The sequence below is a fragment of the Saprolegnia diclina genome (genome assembly GCF_000281045.1).
Source record: "Saprolegnia diclina VS20 unplaced genomic scaffold supercont1.1, whole genome shotgun sequence".
NCBI classification, from domain to species: domain Eukaryota; phylum Oomycota; class Saprolegniomycetes; order Saprolegniales; family Saprolegniaceae; genus Saprolegnia; species Saprolegnia diclina.
In genome coordinates, this window is record NW_008246068.1 from 716,614 (window position 1) to 731,826 (window position 15,213).

At 58.1% G+C, this 15,213-nt stretch overlaps 8 protein-coding genes across 8 annotated transcripts in view; 3 read left to right on the forward strand and 5 right to left on the reverse strand.

Annotated features, from left to right (window-relative positions):
- The first annotated feature begins 69 nt into the window (after window positions 1-69).
- SDRG_00223 (hypothetical protein) lies at window positions 70-1,303 on the forward strand. Its single transcript, XM_008605691.1, has one exon. It carries the CDS (start codon window positions 110-112, stop codon window positions 1,154-1,156), a length of 1,047 nt encoding a protein of 348 aa, XP_008603913.1. The 5' UTR covers window positions 70-109; the 3' UTR covers window positions 1,157-1,303.
- On the reverse strand, window positions 1,162-2,490 carry SDRG_00224 (hypothetical protein). The gene is made up of 5 exons (XM_008605692.1): window positions 2,409-2,490; window positions 2,079-2,361; window positions 1,872-2,021; window positions 1,767-1,821; window positions 1,162-1,725 (listed from the first exon to the last, which is right to left on the reverse strand). The coding sequence occupies exons 1-5, from the start codon at window positions 2,462-2,464 to the stop codon at window positions 1,238-1,240; spliced, it is 1,032 nt and encodes a 343-aa protein (XP_008603914.1). The 5' UTR covers window positions 2,465-2,490; the 3' UTR covers window positions 1,162-1,237.
- A 101-nt stretch (window positions 2,491-2,591) lies between these two features.
- Window positions 2,592-4,048, reverse strand: SDRG_00225 (hypothetical protein; the record flags this gene model as incomplete). The annotated part of the gene is made up of 10 exons (XM_008605693.1): window positions 2,592-2,729; window positions 2,788-2,938; window positions 2,987-3,090; window positions 3,145-3,265; window positions 3,312-3,366; window positions 3,413-3,512; window positions 3,557-3,599; window positions 3,645-3,799; window positions 3,847-3,937; window positions 3,987-4,048. 10 exons carry the CDS (start codon window positions 4,046-4,048, stop codon window positions 2,592-2,594), a joined length of 1,020 nt encoding a protein of 339 aa, XP_008603915.1.
- Window positions 4,049-5,404: 1,356 nt separating this feature from the next.
- SDRG_00226 (hypothetical protein) lies at window positions 5,405-9,592 on the forward strand (the record flags this gene model as incomplete). The annotated part of the gene is made up of 27 exons (XM_008605694.1): window positions 5,405-5,419; window positions 5,467-5,565; window positions 5,615-5,695; window positions 5,757-5,942; window positions 5,997-6,296; window positions 6,344-6,442; window positions 6,486-6,584; window positions 6,627-6,716; window positions 6,770-6,862; window positions 6,914-7,009; window positions 7,057-7,155; window positions 7,200-7,298; window positions 7,342-7,437; window positions 7,488-7,586; window positions 7,634-7,738; window positions 7,786-7,884; window positions 7,954-8,049; window positions 8,090-8,185; window positions 8,228-8,326; window positions 8,373-8,471; window positions 8,522-8,620; window positions 8,666-8,755; window positions 8,803-8,868; window positions 8,920-9,021; window positions 9,081-9,185; window positions 9,240-9,341; window positions 9,388-9,592. 27 exons carry the CDS (start codon window positions 5,405-5,407, stop codon window positions 9,496-9,498), a joined length of 2,820 nt encoding a protein of 939 aa, XP_008603916.1. The 3' UTR covers window positions 9,499-9,592.
- Window positions 9,557-11,107, reverse strand: SDRG_00227 (hypothetical protein). The gene is made up of 10 exons (XM_008605695.1): window positions 11,046-11,107; window positions 10,904-10,994; window positions 10,700-10,854; window positions 10,609-10,651; window positions 10,457-10,556; window positions 10,351-10,405; window positions 10,179-10,299; window positions 10,032-10,135; window positions 9,828-9,978; window positions 9,557-9,768 (listed from the first exon to the last, which is right to left on the reverse strand). The coding sequence occupies exons 1-10, from the start codon at window positions 11,099-11,101 to the stop codon at window positions 9,631-9,633; spliced, it is 1,014 nt and encodes a 337-aa protein (XP_008603917.1). The 5' UTR covers window positions 11,102-11,107; the 3' UTR covers window positions 9,557-9,630.
- Window positions 11,108-11,655: 548 nt separating this feature from the next.
- On the reverse strand, window positions 11,656-12,896 carry SDRG_00228 (hypothetical protein). Its single transcript, XM_008605696.1, has one exon. It carries the CDS (start codon window positions 12,810-12,812, stop codon window positions 11,691-11,693), a length of 1,122 nt encoding a protein of 373 aa, XP_008603918.1. The 5' UTR covers window positions 12,813-12,896; the 3' UTR covers window positions 11,656-11,690.
- Window positions 12,897-13,889: 993 nt separating this feature from the next.
- SDRG_00229 (hypothetical protein) lies at window positions 13,890-15,175 on the forward strand. Its single transcript, XM_008605697.1, has 3 exons — window positions 13,890-14,499; window positions 14,544-14,663; window positions 14,713-15,175. Exons 1-3 carry the CDS (start codon window positions 13,959-13,961, stop codon window positions 15,093-15,095), a joined length of 1,044 nt encoding a protein of 347 aa, XP_008603919.1. The 5' UTR covers window positions 13,890-13,958; the 3' UTR covers window positions 15,096-15,175.
- The window catches only part of SDRG_00230 (hypothetical protein), a gene marked incomplete at its 3' end in the record, with an annotated part of 1,582 nt that continues 1,503 nt past the window's right edge, over window positions 15,135-15,213 (reverse strand). Inside the window, exon 2 of the mRNA XM_008605698.1 lies at window positions 15,135-15,178. Coding sequence (XP_008603920.1) covers window positions 15,135-15,178 — 44 coding nt within the window. The remainder of the gene's footprint in view (window positions 15,179-15,213) is intronic.

Consider the following 15,213-nt stretch of genomic DNA (forward strand, 5'->3'; position numbering starts at 1 on the left):
CCATGCGGCGGGGCGCAGGTGGCGGGACAGGCGGGACGTCAACCGGTATCCTCCGGATACCGGTTTGACACGACGTTGGCCACGTAGACAGTAAGAAGCGAGGTGCGAGATGGACCCGTTCCAAGCGCGCTTGAGCCAGCGGGCGATGCGCAACCCGTACAAGCACGACGAGGACGCGCTGCCCGTGCGCATCAAGACGGCGGTCGGCGCCTTCACCTTTGTCGTCTTTCTCTTCTTTGTCTTGACGCCGAGTGCGCCGAGTGGCGGTGAGCCCGGGCGGGCGCTGCGGCAGGTTGCGCTACCGCCGACGCCGCTCGCAATCATGACGTTCAACTTGCGCTTCGCGGGCGCCAACGACGGCTACAACAGCTGGGACTACCGCAAGCAGCACGTGTACGACCTTGTGGACCGGTACCATCCCGTCATCATGGGCACGCAAGAGGGCCTGAAGGACCAGCTTGCCGAGCTCCACGCCAACTTGGCCGGCAATTACGAGCGGTTCGGCGTCGAGCGCGAGCCCAACGGCGAGTTTGAGCAGATCTTCTACGACGCCGACGTCCTCGAGCGCGTCGACGGCGACAACTACTGGCTCTCGGATACGCCCGAGGTGCCGCATGAGACGGCGTGGGGCGCGCCGTGCGTGCGCATGGTCACGTGGTGTCGCTTCCGCCTCAAGGCGACGCGCCAAGAGTTTATCTTTATCAACACGCAGTTTGACCACCGCAGCGAAGAGTCGCGGATCAAGAGCGCGGCCCTCATCTGGGACCGCATCCAGTCGTTCGATGCGTCGCTGCCAGTGTTTGTGGTCGGCGACTTCAACACGTACCGCCACACGTCCGTCTACTCGTACTTGACATCCGAAGACGGCGCGAACCTCGCCGAGGCGTGGCAGACCGCCGACCACACGATCGGCGACGTCTCGTACACGTACCACGGGTGGGCCGGTGTCGACAACGACGGCGAAAAGGTCGCCGACGTCGTCCGCGCTGAGAACCACATTGACTGGATCTTGTACCGGCCGCGGAACCTGAAGGTGCTTACGACCGAAGTCATCACCGAGTCGCGCGATGGCCGGTACCCGTCCGACCACTACCCGATCCAGGCCTCGCTTCTCCTTCCCAACGTCGACGTCCTCCCGGCACCGCGTTTGCACTAGAGAAGTCGCTGATCGTCAATACTGTACATACGACCGATTTTGTCGGATTCAAATCTATGGTAGCTTATGTAGCGGCGTCGACTAGTAGCAGTTGAGCGGATAACCCGGGCCGTGTTGGTACTGGACCGTGTCCAGTGCCACTGTCTCGTACCGAGTCGTAAAGTCGCCGAGGATGTAGAGACCGCTGAGCTTCGAGAGCACCTCGAGAAACTGACATTGGGACGGGATCGTCCACGGCAGCAGCGTGTTCTTTGGGTCTTGGCGCCACCCCGCCGACTCGAGGAGCGGAACGGTATACGCTGTGGTCGCGCCATCAAACTGCGGCGAGTTGCTCTGGGCCCACGCCAAGCGGACACCCGCGTTGAGATTGCAGGTCGCGCAGTCGAGCAGCACGAGCGGCGCCTGGGACGGGTCGTTGCGCGCGGTAAAGTCGCCTTCGGACGCCGCGAGAAGGAAGCTGAGGACACCTCCGTACGTGTACCACTGATTCCCGAGAAACTTGAGCGGCGCGGCGAAGTACCAGAGGACCATGTCGGTCCCGGATTGCGGGTTGGTTTGAATCATGGCCTCTATATTCCCAATGTTGCACAAGTTGTCACGACACTCGTACCGGTGGCGTAAACATAGTAGCTCAATGGTCCCCGGCTTGTCGGGTCAAAGATGGGCTGCACAGACGACAAATTACGTGCACTGCACCACAGTGTCCTAGGCGCACCTGCGTCGCTTGCTGGTTTTGAATGAGCTGCCAGCCGTCTGTATCAAAGTTGAAGTGGCTCGTCATGACGGCCGCGTTGTGCGAGACGGTGATGATGCCGGGTGCGGACGTGACGCTGCCGTCGTAGACCGTGTACGTAAACTCGGTAAACTAATTGACAATATTGTGTGGGCTCCGAGTGACAATATTGTACACGCGCGACAGTACCTTGGTGTCGAGCGGCGACGACGAGAACGGCCGCGAAAACACCACGCGCGCCTTGGAGCCGGTCACGAGGCTTGGCGTGGACGCCACCGGGCTCGCTGCCTTCTTGGGGTCGTAGCCGTAGTCGCTATAGACCTGCGAGAGCTGGTACAACGCGCCCTGCGTGGGCAGCGACGTGATCGCGTAGGACAACTGGCGGCCACTCGTACTGTAGCCCTTGAGCGCCACGACCACGTCCTCGCCGGGCGATACGTGTACGGTCAAGTGGCGCGCGACCAGCGTCGTCCTACACCGTGTCTTTGTCTTGTGTTCATTGCAGCTTGGAGACGCTACTGTGCACAGCTCAGCGCCGCGACGGCGAGGGCGGAGAGCGCCGATCGGACGAGCATGTCGACAGGCTATTCCCGGGTCGGCCCTGAAACCAACACTCGATTTGATGGCCAATAAGACATTATATTTCTTATTTCGTATAGGGTCAAGGTGTCTAGTCGCCGCGGCCGTCGCAAGTCGAGTGGCTTAGGAGATGACGAGCGTCTCGTCGTCGTCGTAGCCAAAGTCACTCTTGTACGTATCAAAGATGCGCTGCAGAGCGGCCGAGTACGTGGCGTGGTACGCGAGGCAGTCGTCGTCGGTCGGATCGTCTTTTTGTTCGACCTGATATATCGAGGACAATATGTCATTGTACGAGACCACTATAACAATATGGATATACCGCAATCGGCGCGCCGTAGACGATGCCCATGTGGCGCTTGCCCGCGAGACGCAGCGGGACCCACGTGCACCAGCAGCCCCAAAAGAGAAGCAGCGGCACTTTGAACACTTGGAGTACCGTCGCGCGCAGTCCTTTCGGCGGGTTCCACAGGCTAGCACCGATCGTGTCGGCACCGGGGCATAAGGAAGGAGAGACGTACTTGTACATCCACTTTTCGCCAAACACAAAGGTCGGCACGAGGTCGGCGCCGTTCTTGATGGCGAGTTTGATGAACCCGAGACGCTTCTTGAGCACGAGTTCGGTCTACAGCGTGCACACAATAAGACAATGTGCGACAGCTCAATCGACTTGTCGTACTTGCTTGATGTTGGGGTTGGTCAAGAAGATTTCTTTTGAACCGCCCGGGTAGACGACGATGCTGAGCTTCTTGTCGAGGACCTTTTGCGCGGTCGAGCGCGACGCATCCACGGCGCCGAGCCTATGAACCAGTTCGCTTGGTGTTGCGTGCAAACAGACAGACGCACCAGAGGCACAATTCACGCCCGAGGGGCACGTAAAACATGGGCGTCGCGCCGAGTGCTAGCATCCCCTTATCATGAGTACAAGCGCCATGGTAGTGATGTACCGCGGACTTCGATGCCCGGATGCACTTTCTCCCAGTTGCCAGCGTAGCACGACATGCGCGAGAGGACGAGGATGCCATGCGGGTGAAAGCCAAAGATGTACTACATCCATCCAGCATGAGAGACGAGGACGCTGACGACCGTACCTGCTTGGACGCGTCGAGCGCTTGTTCCCGGACAATTTCGAGGCTAGTTCGATGGTAGGTAAGGGATAGATGCTGACGAAGGACGTACCCAACGTATTCGCACATGAGCTTCCACAGCCAGTGCATGCGGAGACCGTCCCACTGCATACCGCCGGTCGCCGGCGTGAGCTTGCGGTGCGCGCCGTTGAGATACGACGGCAGGTAGAGCGCGACGACAGCCGCGCTCACATAGCCATAGCCAATCTAATAGGAGGCCATCTTGGTCAGTGCCGTATCGACAAGCGTAGTACCGCGTAGAGGTAGTAGAGGCCCGCGACGGCGACCCAAAACCACAAGAGGTAGTGGATCGAGACAAAGGCCACCGAGAGCTGCAAAAAGGTGCTACGTAGCGTGTGCATAATTGTCATTCGAACTAAGGACAATACTCTACCGAATCGCCTCGGGAAAGTGCGGGAGCACGCGCTCGGTCGGGAAGCGCACGACGGTCGCCATTGGCAAGTTGCAAAATGACACCGTGCCTCCTGCGCTGCGTATCCGGACGACCAGCTGCTGGTTTGGCTAATCGCACGCCAACAAACGTCCTGTTGACGCGACGCCCAAGAGATGGACACATCCTGATCCGACAAACGTCCGTGTCCTTGCCAAGAGAGCTGCCACGTTGCTCTACGTCGCGCGGCTGGACCCAGCGCGTCGCCCCGTTTTTGGTCATACCAATATTCTGTTTCGTCGACATCCAGTGTTTGGTAATCCTGGTGGGTTTCGCATCAGAAAGGTCGCGTTGGGGCACGTCCGGCCTCGCCAGCCGACTAAAGAAGCCGCAAGCCATGGAAGTCGTCGATCGGAAGTCAATTGCTCCGGGGCATATAACGGGTACGTGCTCGGCGCCATCCGTTGACGATAGCTCGTCCGGACTGTGCTATGTTGACGTCAATACTGCGATGCACTACTACGTGGCACAGCAGCGTACCTTGGAGCGAGACGAGTGCCTTGGTCACCGTGCCAGAGACCGCAAGAACTCTTCTTCCATAGGCATACATGCAAAAACGAATGTCAAACACGAGAAGACCCGACGATGACAACGTCCTGCATCCCAGGACGCGGGAACGACGAAGGTAGAGCCGGCAAGCTCGGACCGTCGTGGACGCATTGGCGAGGTCTCCACGCACCAGCTCTCGACCTTAAGCGTTGGCCATTACGCGATCCATTTCCAATCGCAGCTACGATACGCAAAAGCTTCTCGCAGTGTTGGCATATACCGGTACATGTAGTACCTGTACCGGTAGCAACATGCGTGCTCGACAAAGGCTACCAGTCTTTGAATGACGTGGCAATAGCGCTGACCTTTGACGCCTTTCGAGATGCGTTATAGCCTCCAAAACAAGCTTCGCAAGGTGACCTGTTCTTGTGCGCCAGCATGCTTCGGACACCTTGACGTTGTATTCGCACAAGGCGTCATGCTGCCGGCCTACAACGTCATTTGATTGGCTACAAAAGAGCGATTTGTACTTTTGTATGCGAATTGCTGCGTTGCCTCTGCGGCGATTATCCGGTTTCTCGGTGCAAGGTGGACGCATGCAACACCCTGACGCCGACGGGACCGACGCGGTACCCGACCCTTCTGCCTACCTCCGCGCCGTCTCGCATGGCCAGCAGTCGCATGCAGCCACAGCACATAGCGGCGGCCTCGTCGACGCCCAAGACGTGCACGAGCGACCACCAGCAGCGGCCCACAAACGCTCCATGCATGACTTCTGCTAGATGCTTCGCCCGTCAGCGCTCGTGGTCGCTGCTCGCTCCGGCAATGTCGACCTTGTCGCGCGACTCTTGGACGCTGGTGCGGCCACCGAGATGGTTGACGACGCGGTGCGCCCGTTCGCCTCCGTCGATCATCTCACAGACAGGACGCGTAGGGCGTGACTCCGCTGCTGGCGGCGACCACGCGCGGTCATCGGAGCATCGTTCGCCTCTTGCTCCAGCACGGCGCCCACGTCACCGCAGTGCCGCTGCCGGTGCAACCCGCCATTCCCAAATCGATGTCTCAAGACACACATATTGTAGGACGCAACGGCCCCGCTGGTGGCCGCCGCGACGCGCGGTGACGTCCCGATCTGTACGCTCTTGCTCAACCACGGCGCCGACGTCAACATTGGAGCGGAGCAGGCGCGGTCAACACTGCGTCACGCGCGCTCATATCGCGTAGACGGCGCTGCACATTGCCGTGCGCTTGGGGCACATCCCGCTGGCGCAGCTCTTGCTCGACTACAACGCCCACGTGGACGCGCGACCAACGAGTATGACACCGCTTTTGCTTGCGGTTCAGCGCCACCACGTGGAGATGATCAAGCTCCTCCTTCGGTACGGCGCCAATCCAACGCTTGTCTCCAAGGTTCGATGGCAACACGACGTGGTGACACGTGGAGTTCTTGGTGCATGGTCGTAGGCGGTACAACTCTCGCCGCTGCAAATGGCGCGCCAGAAAGGCTACATTGGCCTCGTCATGCTGCTGCGGCACTTGGCGCCGCTGCACTTCTCGGTCCGGACAACACGCATGGGCCTCATCGAGCGCCTCTTGCACCGCACAGTGGTGGCGCCAGGAGGTCGGTTCGAAGACGAAGTCTTTGTCTCGTTTGCGGACCGGAGCGACACGACGGCGCTTTTGTTTACAGCTGTGCACTGCAACAACGTGGCATTTGCGCGCCGCCTCTTGTCCCGCGGCGTCGACCCCAACGTCGCCTCGACCGTACGTGAGCCGCCCTGTGCAAGAGACGTTTACGAAAGATGCGGTAGGCGGGGTTCACGCCGCTTTTGCTGGCCGTGGCCCGGAATTTGCTCGAAATGACAAGAGAGCTATTGGAGGCCAACGCCGATACGGAGCTGCCCAACCACGTAGCCTTGCACGCTCTGACGGACGATGTTTGACGTACTATAGGCGGGCGTCGTGCCGCTCTGGGCTGCGTACAACAACAATGATCTGGCCATGACGCGCTTGCTCCTCGACTACGACGCAGACCCAAACGCTTCGTTCATGGTAGTGGCATATGTATACTCCTTGGTATGATTGAGTGGCTAGGGCGGCTCGTTGTTCATCTTAGCGGCCAAGCAGCGCCGGCTACCGTATCTGGAGCTCCTTCTGTCGTCCCGGCGCGTCGATGTCGACCAAGTTGATAGTGTACGTTGCGTCATTGATTGCTGAAGATTAGCAATCGGTGCTAGAACGGCCGCACTGGGTTCGAGTATGCGTGTGTATATGGCGACCTCGACTGCGTCCGACTGCTCGTGCGGCACGGTGTCAACGCCACGGCGGCGGTTCGAAACCGGCAACAGACAACCCTTGCTTTGACTCTGAGTTGGCGCTAGGAAGGCAAGACGCTGCTCATGTTTGCGGCCAAGTACGGGGCGGGGCCGATCGTGTCGTACCTTCTTCCACTCTCCGACGTCAATGCCGTTTCCAACGTACCTTCTTTGGAGGACAATATGTGCATCTGTCTTCAATGATGTAGAATGGCTACTCGGCCGTCGCGGTGGCTGCCTACTATGGACATTTGGACGTCGTACGCCTGCTTGTCGCCCACGGTGCGGTACTGGACCCGACCGACAAGGTATCGTTGGTTGGCAACGCCATGCGGTGACCGACCGTGCGTAGGATGCGGTGTTTCCACTGCGTATCGCGGCCCAAGAAGGCCACGCCCGCGTTGTCGAGTACCTAGTTTCTCGAGTCCACGATGTCGACCGACGCAACTGCGTACGCATCTCAAATTTCGCAATATTTTCTCCAAACTGCCTAGTTTGGCGATACGGCCCTGTACATGGCAGCGCAAAACCAGCACGTGGAGGTCGTGCGCTGCCTCTGCACCAAAGCCAACGTCAACTTGGCCATGGAGGTACGACTCTATCATTGTTTCTACGAAAAAGACGAGTCGTATCGGACTAGGACGGCTCGACGAGTCTCTGGCGCGCGTGTTTGGATGGCAGCACTGTGATTGTCGACCTGTTGGTGCAACACGGCGCCGATATCAACATGGCGTCCTTTGTACGTCTACAGCTCACAAGACAAGTTGTGCACAGTGCGGGTACTAGGATGGGAATCGGCCGCTCGTGACTGCGGCCGAGAAGGGCCATTTCGAAGTGGTCCTTCGGCTGCTCGACGATCGCGACAGCGTTGATGTGGACGCCACCAACCAAGTGACACTTTGCCGCTGTACGCGTGTTGGAGTATCGCATGTGATTAGGAAGGCAAGACGGCGCTGTACCAAGCGAGCTGCTTTGGCCACGTTGAGATTTGCCGCGCGCTCTTGAAGGCCCACGCGACTGTCACGGTGGCCACGACGGTACATACTCAACTCAATCATTCTTTTTGACGCAACTCGATTCGTTTTTGACGTTGAGTGTGAGCGTAGAAGGGCGTGACCCCGATTGTGATTGCGATTGTCGTTCAAAACGCCGACGTTGTTGAGCTCTTGCTTCCCTCCGTGCGCATCAACGAGCCCCTCCTCGTACGCTAGTGTCAACACCGTCGGGTTGAGTGGAGAATAGGGGTCGACGCTGTTGCACATGGCGATCCAGCGACGCAGCGTCCGCATCGTCGAAGTCCTCGTTGCGCACGGCGCCGATCTCGAGGCGCTCGACAAGGTGCTTGACTCAACTCAAAACATATTCTCAAAACGTATCAAGGACGGCCGGTCGCCGCTTGTCTTGGCGGCGCACCTCGGGTCGGCCGAGATCCTCCACCAGCTCGCGCCTGCTGTGAGCAACATTGATGCAGTGTTTCAGGTAGCTCGACGCGCGATGGTGACGTCGTCGAATTCATCTTGCGTAGGACGGCTACACGGCGTTGAGTGTCGCAGTCGAGCAAGGGCACCTGGGCGCCGTCGAGGCCCTTGTCCAGCACGGTGCGAGCCTCGCTGTGACAACCGAGGTACGACGCGATCGCATCCACAAGACACTATGTATGACCAACGCTACCAGATTGGGTTGACGCTGTTGCATTTGGCGAGCTTCTCGGGCTGGCGAGATGTCGCCGCGTACCTCTTGGAGCGCGGCGCAAATGCGTTGGCGACAGACAAGGTGCGTCAAGGTGCAGCGCTTCGAAAATGTACAATCTGTCCATAGATTGGCGGACGGAGCATCACGTATGCAGTTACGAATGGCCACGCCGACGTTGTTGCTCTCTTGCTGCCCCACGCGCATGTCAATGCTGTGGTATCGACGACCCTACCCCTCGTTCGCATCACTGACAGCAGGCGTAGGAAGCATCGACCCGTCCCGTGGTCGTCGTGGCCCACGACACGCCCAGCTTGTGCATCGATTTGCAGGTACTACGTGGACATAATTGTCATTCTCTCTCATGATAGTGTCTGTTGTAGACGGGGTTTAGTCTCTTGCACTTGGCCGTGTCCCACGAGCACATGACGACCATGGCCGTCTTGTGCGGCGCCGAGACGCTCAATGTCAACCAAAGAGACCCGGTACGAAGAAGTGATATCTTCATATTTGAACGTACTGAAGAGTATGCTCGATGGACTAGGTGTTTGGCCTCACCGCACTGCACATTGCGTGCGCGTGTGGGCACGTCGAGGCCCTCGAGCTGCTCCTCGGACACCCCCATGCGTCTGTCAACGCCCTCGATTTGGTAGAATTGTTTCTTATAGCATATATGTCGCGGAAGATGCGACGAGGGTCGTAGGCCGGCCGCACCCCATTGATCGTCGCGTGTCAGTATGGTCATGCCGCCATTGTTGCGTCCTTGCTCTCGACGAGCCGCCCCCACCGGACTGCCGAGACGCTTGTGTGTCGCCCATGCTGGGTTAGCGAAATACTGAACGCGTCTCTAGGACGGCAAGTCGGCGTTTGCGATGGCGGTGGCGTACGGCCACAAGGAGATCGCAGCACGCTTGATCCTCGAACACGACGTGGCCGTTCAGATAGCGCACGACGCACTATGACTAAAGTACATGTCGCATAACTAACTCGTATCTTCTCGTCCCCTGTCCAAAGTCGTGGCGAAGGGGTCGCGAGCAACAAGTCGAGAACGCACAGCTAAAATTCTGTCATTTCTGTGAGGACCAAGTGTTTTCTTAGGCAATGACGAGGGTTTCGTCATCGTCGTAGCCAAAACTCGCCTTGTACGAGGAAAAGATCGTCTGGAGACTCGCGACGTATTTGGCCTGGACTGCAGCAACCTCGTCGTCGGTCGGGTTATCGCTCTGCTGGACCTAGTCGCCATCAACAAAGAAACAATCAAATAAATCATCAAAGAATTCAACAAAAATACCGGGATTGGTTTGCCGTAGACAACACCAAACTTGCGCTTGCCCGTAAACTGGTACGGCATCCACGTGCAGAAGCGGCCCCAGAAGAGCAGCATCGGGACCTTGAGGTACGTCAAGAACGCTTCGGTGACCGACTTTGGCGGGTTCCACATGCTATTCATCCTCCATTGTTGTACAAGTTGTCATAGAAAGAGGTATTGACATACTTGTACATCCACTTTTCGCCAAAGACGAAAATCGGCACGAGCTCGACGCCGTTCTTGATGGCGAGCTTGATGAACCCGAGGCGATGGTTCAACACGAGCACCGTCTACACCCATTCAGTTACAGAGTCCGTCGCTCCAGTCAGGTACCTCTTTTGAGTTGGGGTTGGTCTGGAAGATTTCCTTCGAGCCGCCCGGGTACACAATGATGCTGAGCTTGTTGTCGAGGACTTTTTGGGCCGTGGCCCGCGACGCGTCGACCGCGTCGAGCCTAGTCAGGTGCTTCGTTCGACTCCATCGTTTTATTGACAGTGTTGCGTACCAGAGGCAGATCTCGCGGCCCAACGGGACATAAAACATGGGCGTCGCGGCGAGGACTAGTGGACGCCGTCGATGAGCTGCCAATCACAAGCAAGCTTGTCGCGCACCGCGGGCGTGGATGCCGGGAAAGAGCGCGTCAAAGTTGCCAGCGTAGTACGAGAGCCGCGAGAGTATAAGGATGCCGTGCGGGTGGTAGGCAAAGATGTACTAATCACATCATCAATACACCGAATCCCGCAATCGGAATCGAGTCACACACCTGCTTGGTGGCATCCAGCGCTTCTTCGCGGACAATTTCCAAGCTACAAAAGACCATCGGGATGTCGGCATTTTGAATCTATCAAACGTACCCGAGGTATTCGCACATGAGGTTCCACATGCCGTGGTTGCGCAAGCTCGTCCACTGCTTCCCACCCGTCGCGGGCGTGACCTTGCGGTGCGCGCCGTTCAAGTACGTCGGGAGGTAGAGTGCGATGAGCGCCACGGCCACGTAGCCATAGCCCATCTAGATGTGCATAAGATCTGAGAGAATTCTCAAACGAGCATTGCTGTACGTAGTAGAGATAGAGAAGGACGGCGGTCGCCGCCCACATCCACTGCAAATAGTGAATCGAGACAAAGACAATCACATACTGGAGCGCCACGCTACATATACGATCTTAGTTGTCCTCAAAGTTGCGAGTCGAAAGAGCGCACCGAACAAACTCGGGCAACTGCGTGAGCACGCGCTGCGGCGTGTACCGAAGGGCCATCGTCGGAAGGAATCGAAAATGAACCGCTCATCAAGTTCACCGTGGATCGCGCGTGACGTCACAAGGCGTCTGGCCAATCATGTGAGACGATGACGCGCCAGGTCGTCCAGGCTTGCGGGCCACTGGCGCCAGCAGGCGAATGCAGCCAATCAAAACGCTGTTTCGTCAACGCCCGTGCCATACGTCAACGGGTGTACACCTCTGAGACTTGATATTACCCCGCGCCGTGCGACAACCGACAGCAAAGTGCCCTTTAAAAACCTGCGATTTCGCATATTCAAGCACACTTTATACTCCACGTGGTAGCATCAGCCAAAAATGCATCAGTTAATATACTGTAGAATCGCATTTCGTATCCTTTGAAAACCTTCGAAAGCGTATACATTGGCTGGCACCGTGAGAGTGCTCGTGCTCGCAACTCGTTGTTGGAGGCTACGCTCACTATCGTGGCAGCTGCGAGGCTGCGGCGGTGTCAAGTCGTCGCGGCTCAGAAGTAGAGCGCTCTTTTATACCGTGCTGACGCATTCTCGACTGAATGCTAACGCTAGAAAATGTGTGTCATGAAAGGGTAGAGTTGATTTTTGAGGCATTATCCTAATGTTGACGGCCGCGCGGTCATCGCTTCGTACATGAGCTCGTCGTCTTCATCCATCTCATCACGCTTGCACTGGGCAACCACAAGTGCCCAAAAGACAGGAAATGCCAGCACGGAGAGAGCCAACGCAGAGTACGCAAGTGCCTCCAGGAGCTGCTTGAGCAAGCCACTGAACTGCGCTTCGTAGCAAAGTAGCAAACGACTTGTTTGGTACATTTGGCTCAAATACTGTCGACGGCAAGTCTTGGCTTGCGGATACGTCAGCAGAAACGGGTACAGCTTGGGGCTAGCGCCCATGATGCACACGGCCGCCGTTGCGTCGACTTTGGTCAGCGGACAATGCTCGTGGATCCAGTCGCCAAAAGACGACGTGTCGTCCGGCGTTGCCACCGCGTGACGGCAGCCATCGCACGCAACATTGATCGAACGCTCGGCCGCCAGTACACTAGAATTGACTTTGTCGCAAAATTGCAAGAGGGTCGTCGCGTCGTCGATCGGGACGCCAAAGAAGGTCGATGATGTGTTGAGCAGCGCCTGGATACGACTTGTGTCCGTCTTGTTGTCAAAGATGCGCGGTTGGACGAGCGTCTGCCGCAGAGGAAAGGCCGCGCAGTACGATTTACCCTCACGCGCACAGTAGGTCTCTTCCAGCGCATACTGAGCGCTGTACTCGATGCCACGATTGGAGCAGTCCGAGTACGTTTCGACGAGGTACCCATTCGAGCTGTAGGAACGCTGGGAATACCATTCCATTTGGTTTGCCTCCATCTTGGCCACGTCTTTGGCGGTGTACTCTACGCGAGAGGCATCTGGCCAGTAGGTAGAGCTCGTCGCCAAGAGAGCAGGAAGACCCATGAGCGCGCAGAGACCGACGGCACCAAACAGCACGAGCAACAGCGGGGTCGTGGACGCCAATTTGGCGGCGCGGCGCGCGTGCACGAGGCCGGAGACGACGAGACAGAGACCGACGCAGCCGCCGGCGATCGCAGCGTCAGCCAGCGGGACGAGCGGCCGGAGGAAGCTCGAGAGAAGGACGCTCGGCACCGCGACAAAGTACAGAAGAGCAAGGACACTCCACGCAAGGTACGCGCGGATCGGCCACGTGACGAGGTACATGGTGTCGAGGCGAGGTGAATGGCAAACTGCAAAGAAAGCGAATGCAAGCGGGTAGAGTGGTACGACACGTTGAGTCCAACGCGACTGGCCACGTGTGACATGGGCCCAGAAACGCTGTAGACGTGAACAGCTGGCTCGGACAGGCAGACCCTTTTGCAGCAAGGGTCGTTTGTGTAGTAGAGTTGGCCCATGCCGGCGCTACAAGCCAGGGCTAATAAGATCTTATTCGGGCATGGGACCGCCGTGCGAGACCGTCCTTGAACCAAAGAGAAACGAAAGCGGGCGCGAAGCTGGCGTGCTCATACCGCGAACCACAAAGACGTATCCGTCAGTGGGCTAATAGAGTGGCAGGCTTCCAGTGTTTGACACTTCGATTAATGTCAAACACACCGAAAGGACAGGCCATGGTCAGGTCCACCACTAGCGCTACCGGTATGCAATCGACATACTTATCTGTGGCCATCGAGGTTCGGGTGACCATTGTCGTATGCACATACATACTATTTATGGCAAATGACGTCTCGTCACATTGATACCGCGCTGGGATAAATCATTACCTTGACTCGTTTTGTGCGCAAATGGCCGACGCCACATTTCCGCAACGAGGTCGACCGCATCATTCGGCTCTAAAACGTCTTCTACGCGATGTTGCCGATCGACCTTGGCCAATGTTGTGAGGCATGGGGGACCTGCTTCCCAGTGGGCTTCAAAATTTTGTGTATATCGTACAAACACGCAATACCATATTGGGCAATATCGCAATTGAATCTCTAGCCTTGCGACTTGTGTTACTCTAGCCCAACCTCGAGCCAGTAGGCCTCTCCATAGGCCGGCTCGAGCCGTGGAGCCGACGGTTCGGTCGATCTTGCTGTGGCTCCGCTCCATTTTTCGAGCCGAACCATGGAGAGACCTACTGCTTGTATCCCTCTCCACAGTTCGCGTCTACTGAGTAGCAAGCAAAAGGCTCGATAAGCCAAACAAACCCAATGGACCAAGTCAAGCCAAGACCCAGTGGAGTGCATTGGCGGGGGAATTACGGATAAATAAGTGTTAACCGGAATTGAGACATTTGTTGGATCGGCAAGTGGATTGCGAGGCCATTTTGGGCACGAAGGCCGCCGAGTTCCGCAGATCGCATCGTGCAACATGGCAGCAACCACGAAGCTCATGCAGCGCCTCGGGCTCCAGCTGCCCGTGATCCAAGCGCCCATGTACAACGTCTCGACGCCGGCCCTCGTGGCGGCGGTCCATCGCCACGGCGCTTTAGGTTCGTACGGCGCCGGCTACAAGGCGCCCGACGCGCTCCGCGCCGCCTTGGCCGACATCACGGCGCTCGTGCCCGACAAGAACTTCAACGTCAACGTCTTTGTCGACGCGGCGCCATCGACGCCCGAGTCCAAGACCGGCTGGGACGCATACGAGTCGCTCCTGCAACCAGTGCGCGCCGAGCTCGGCCTCGACACGACGCCGCGCCCGTTCCCGCAGGCAGCGATCCCGAGCGTGCTCGAGGACCAGATGCAGGTCATTCTCGACGTGCAGCCGCGCGTCGTCAGCTTTTGTTTTGGCGTCCTCGATCCGGCGCTCGTCCGCGCCTGCCAGAAGTTTGCAATCGTGCTTGGCACCGCCACGACGGTCGAGGAGGCCATCGCGCTCGAAGCTGCGGGTGTCGACGCCATCATCGCCCAAGGTACTCAAAGTCACGACGCGATCGGTTCTCAAAAGACGTTGTAGGCAGCGAGGCGGGTGGCCACCGCAGCTCGTTCCTGGGCGACAGCACTGGCTCGATGCTTGGGAGCATGGCGCTCATTCCTCAGATCTGCGACGCGGTCAAGGTGCCTGTCATTGCTGCCGGTACAACGCCATCCCATCGAGCACACATCGGTATCACAGAATCTCATAGGCGGCATCTCGGACCGCCGGCACATGCTGGCAGCGTTTGCCCTGGGCGCCGACATGGTCCAAGTGGGCACTGCGTTTCTCACGACGCCCGAGAGTGGACTGCCGCCCCAACGCAAGGAAGCGATCACCGCCGCGACGAGCTCGACAGCGAGTGTCGTCACGCGGGGTCTGACGGGGCGACCCGCACGCATGCTGCGCAACGAGCTCGTGGATCGTCTCGTGCCCCACGAGGTGGACGCGGCGTCGAGTGCGCTTCAACGTCAGCGCATGGCCGACATCTTTGGCACGCACGACCCGCGCTACTCGGCGCTCCTCGCGGGCCAAGGCCACGCCTACTGCCGCCTAAACGATACCGTCGCGACAGTGTTGGCTCGGTTTGCGTGAGCTCAGCACGCATATAAGATCTTGTTGACGGCGAAAATGCTAGCTGTGGACGATCGCGTTGATCTCTTGCTGCACCTGCATGACTGCGAGGAGGTCGCCCACCATGAGAATCTTGGTC

Excerpts from the sequence above, each read along its gene's own strand:
- SDRG_00223 (XM_008605691.1), top strand. The coding sequence starts at position 110 with ATGGACCCGTTCCAAGCGCGCTTGAGCCAGCGGGCGATGCGCAACCCG.
- SDRG_00224 (XM_008605692.1), bottom strand. The coding sequence starts at position 2,464 with ATGCTCGTCCGATCGGCGCTCTCCGCCCTCGCCGTCGCGGCGCTGAGC. Across the intron at positions 2,362-2,408 it reads GCGGCGCTGAGCTGTGCACA|GACGACGCTGGTCGCGCGCC; the intron begins GTAGCGTCTCCA and ends GACACGGTGTAG. Across the intron at positions 1,726-1,766 it reads CTACTATGTTTACGCCACCG|AGGCCATGATTCAAACCAAC; the intron begins GTACGAGTGTCG and ends TTGGGAATATAG.
- SDRG_00227 (XM_008605695.1), bottom strand. The coding sequence starts at position 11,101 with ATGGCCCTTCGGTACACGCCGCAGCGCGTGCTCACGCAGTTGCCCGAG. Across the intron at positions 10,855-10,903 it reads TCCTTCTCTATCTCTACTAC|ATGGGCTATGGCTACGTGGC; the intron begins GTACAGCAATGC and ends ATGCACATCTAG. Across the intron at positions 10,557-10,608 it reads CGCTGGATGCCACCAAGCAG|TACATCTTTGCCTACCACCC; the intron begins GTGTGTGACTCG and ends TGATGTGATTAG.
- SDRG_00228 (XM_008605696.1), bottom strand. The coding sequence starts at position 12,812 with ATGTACCTCGTCACGTGGCCGATCCGCGCGTACCTTGCGTGGAGTGTC.
- SDRG_00229 (XM_008605697.1), top strand. The coding sequence starts at position 13,959 with ATGGCAGCAACCACGAAGCTCATGCAGCGCCTCGGGCTCCAGCTGCCC. Across the intron at positions 14,500-14,543 it reads CGACGCCATCATCGCCCAAG|GCAGCGAGGCGGGTGGCCAC; the intron begins GTACTCAAAGTC and ends AAGACGTTGTAG. Across the intron at positions 14,664-14,712 it reads GGTGCCTGTCATTGCTGCCG|GCGGCATCTCGGACCGCCGG; the intron begins GTACAACGCCAT and ends AGAATCTCATAG.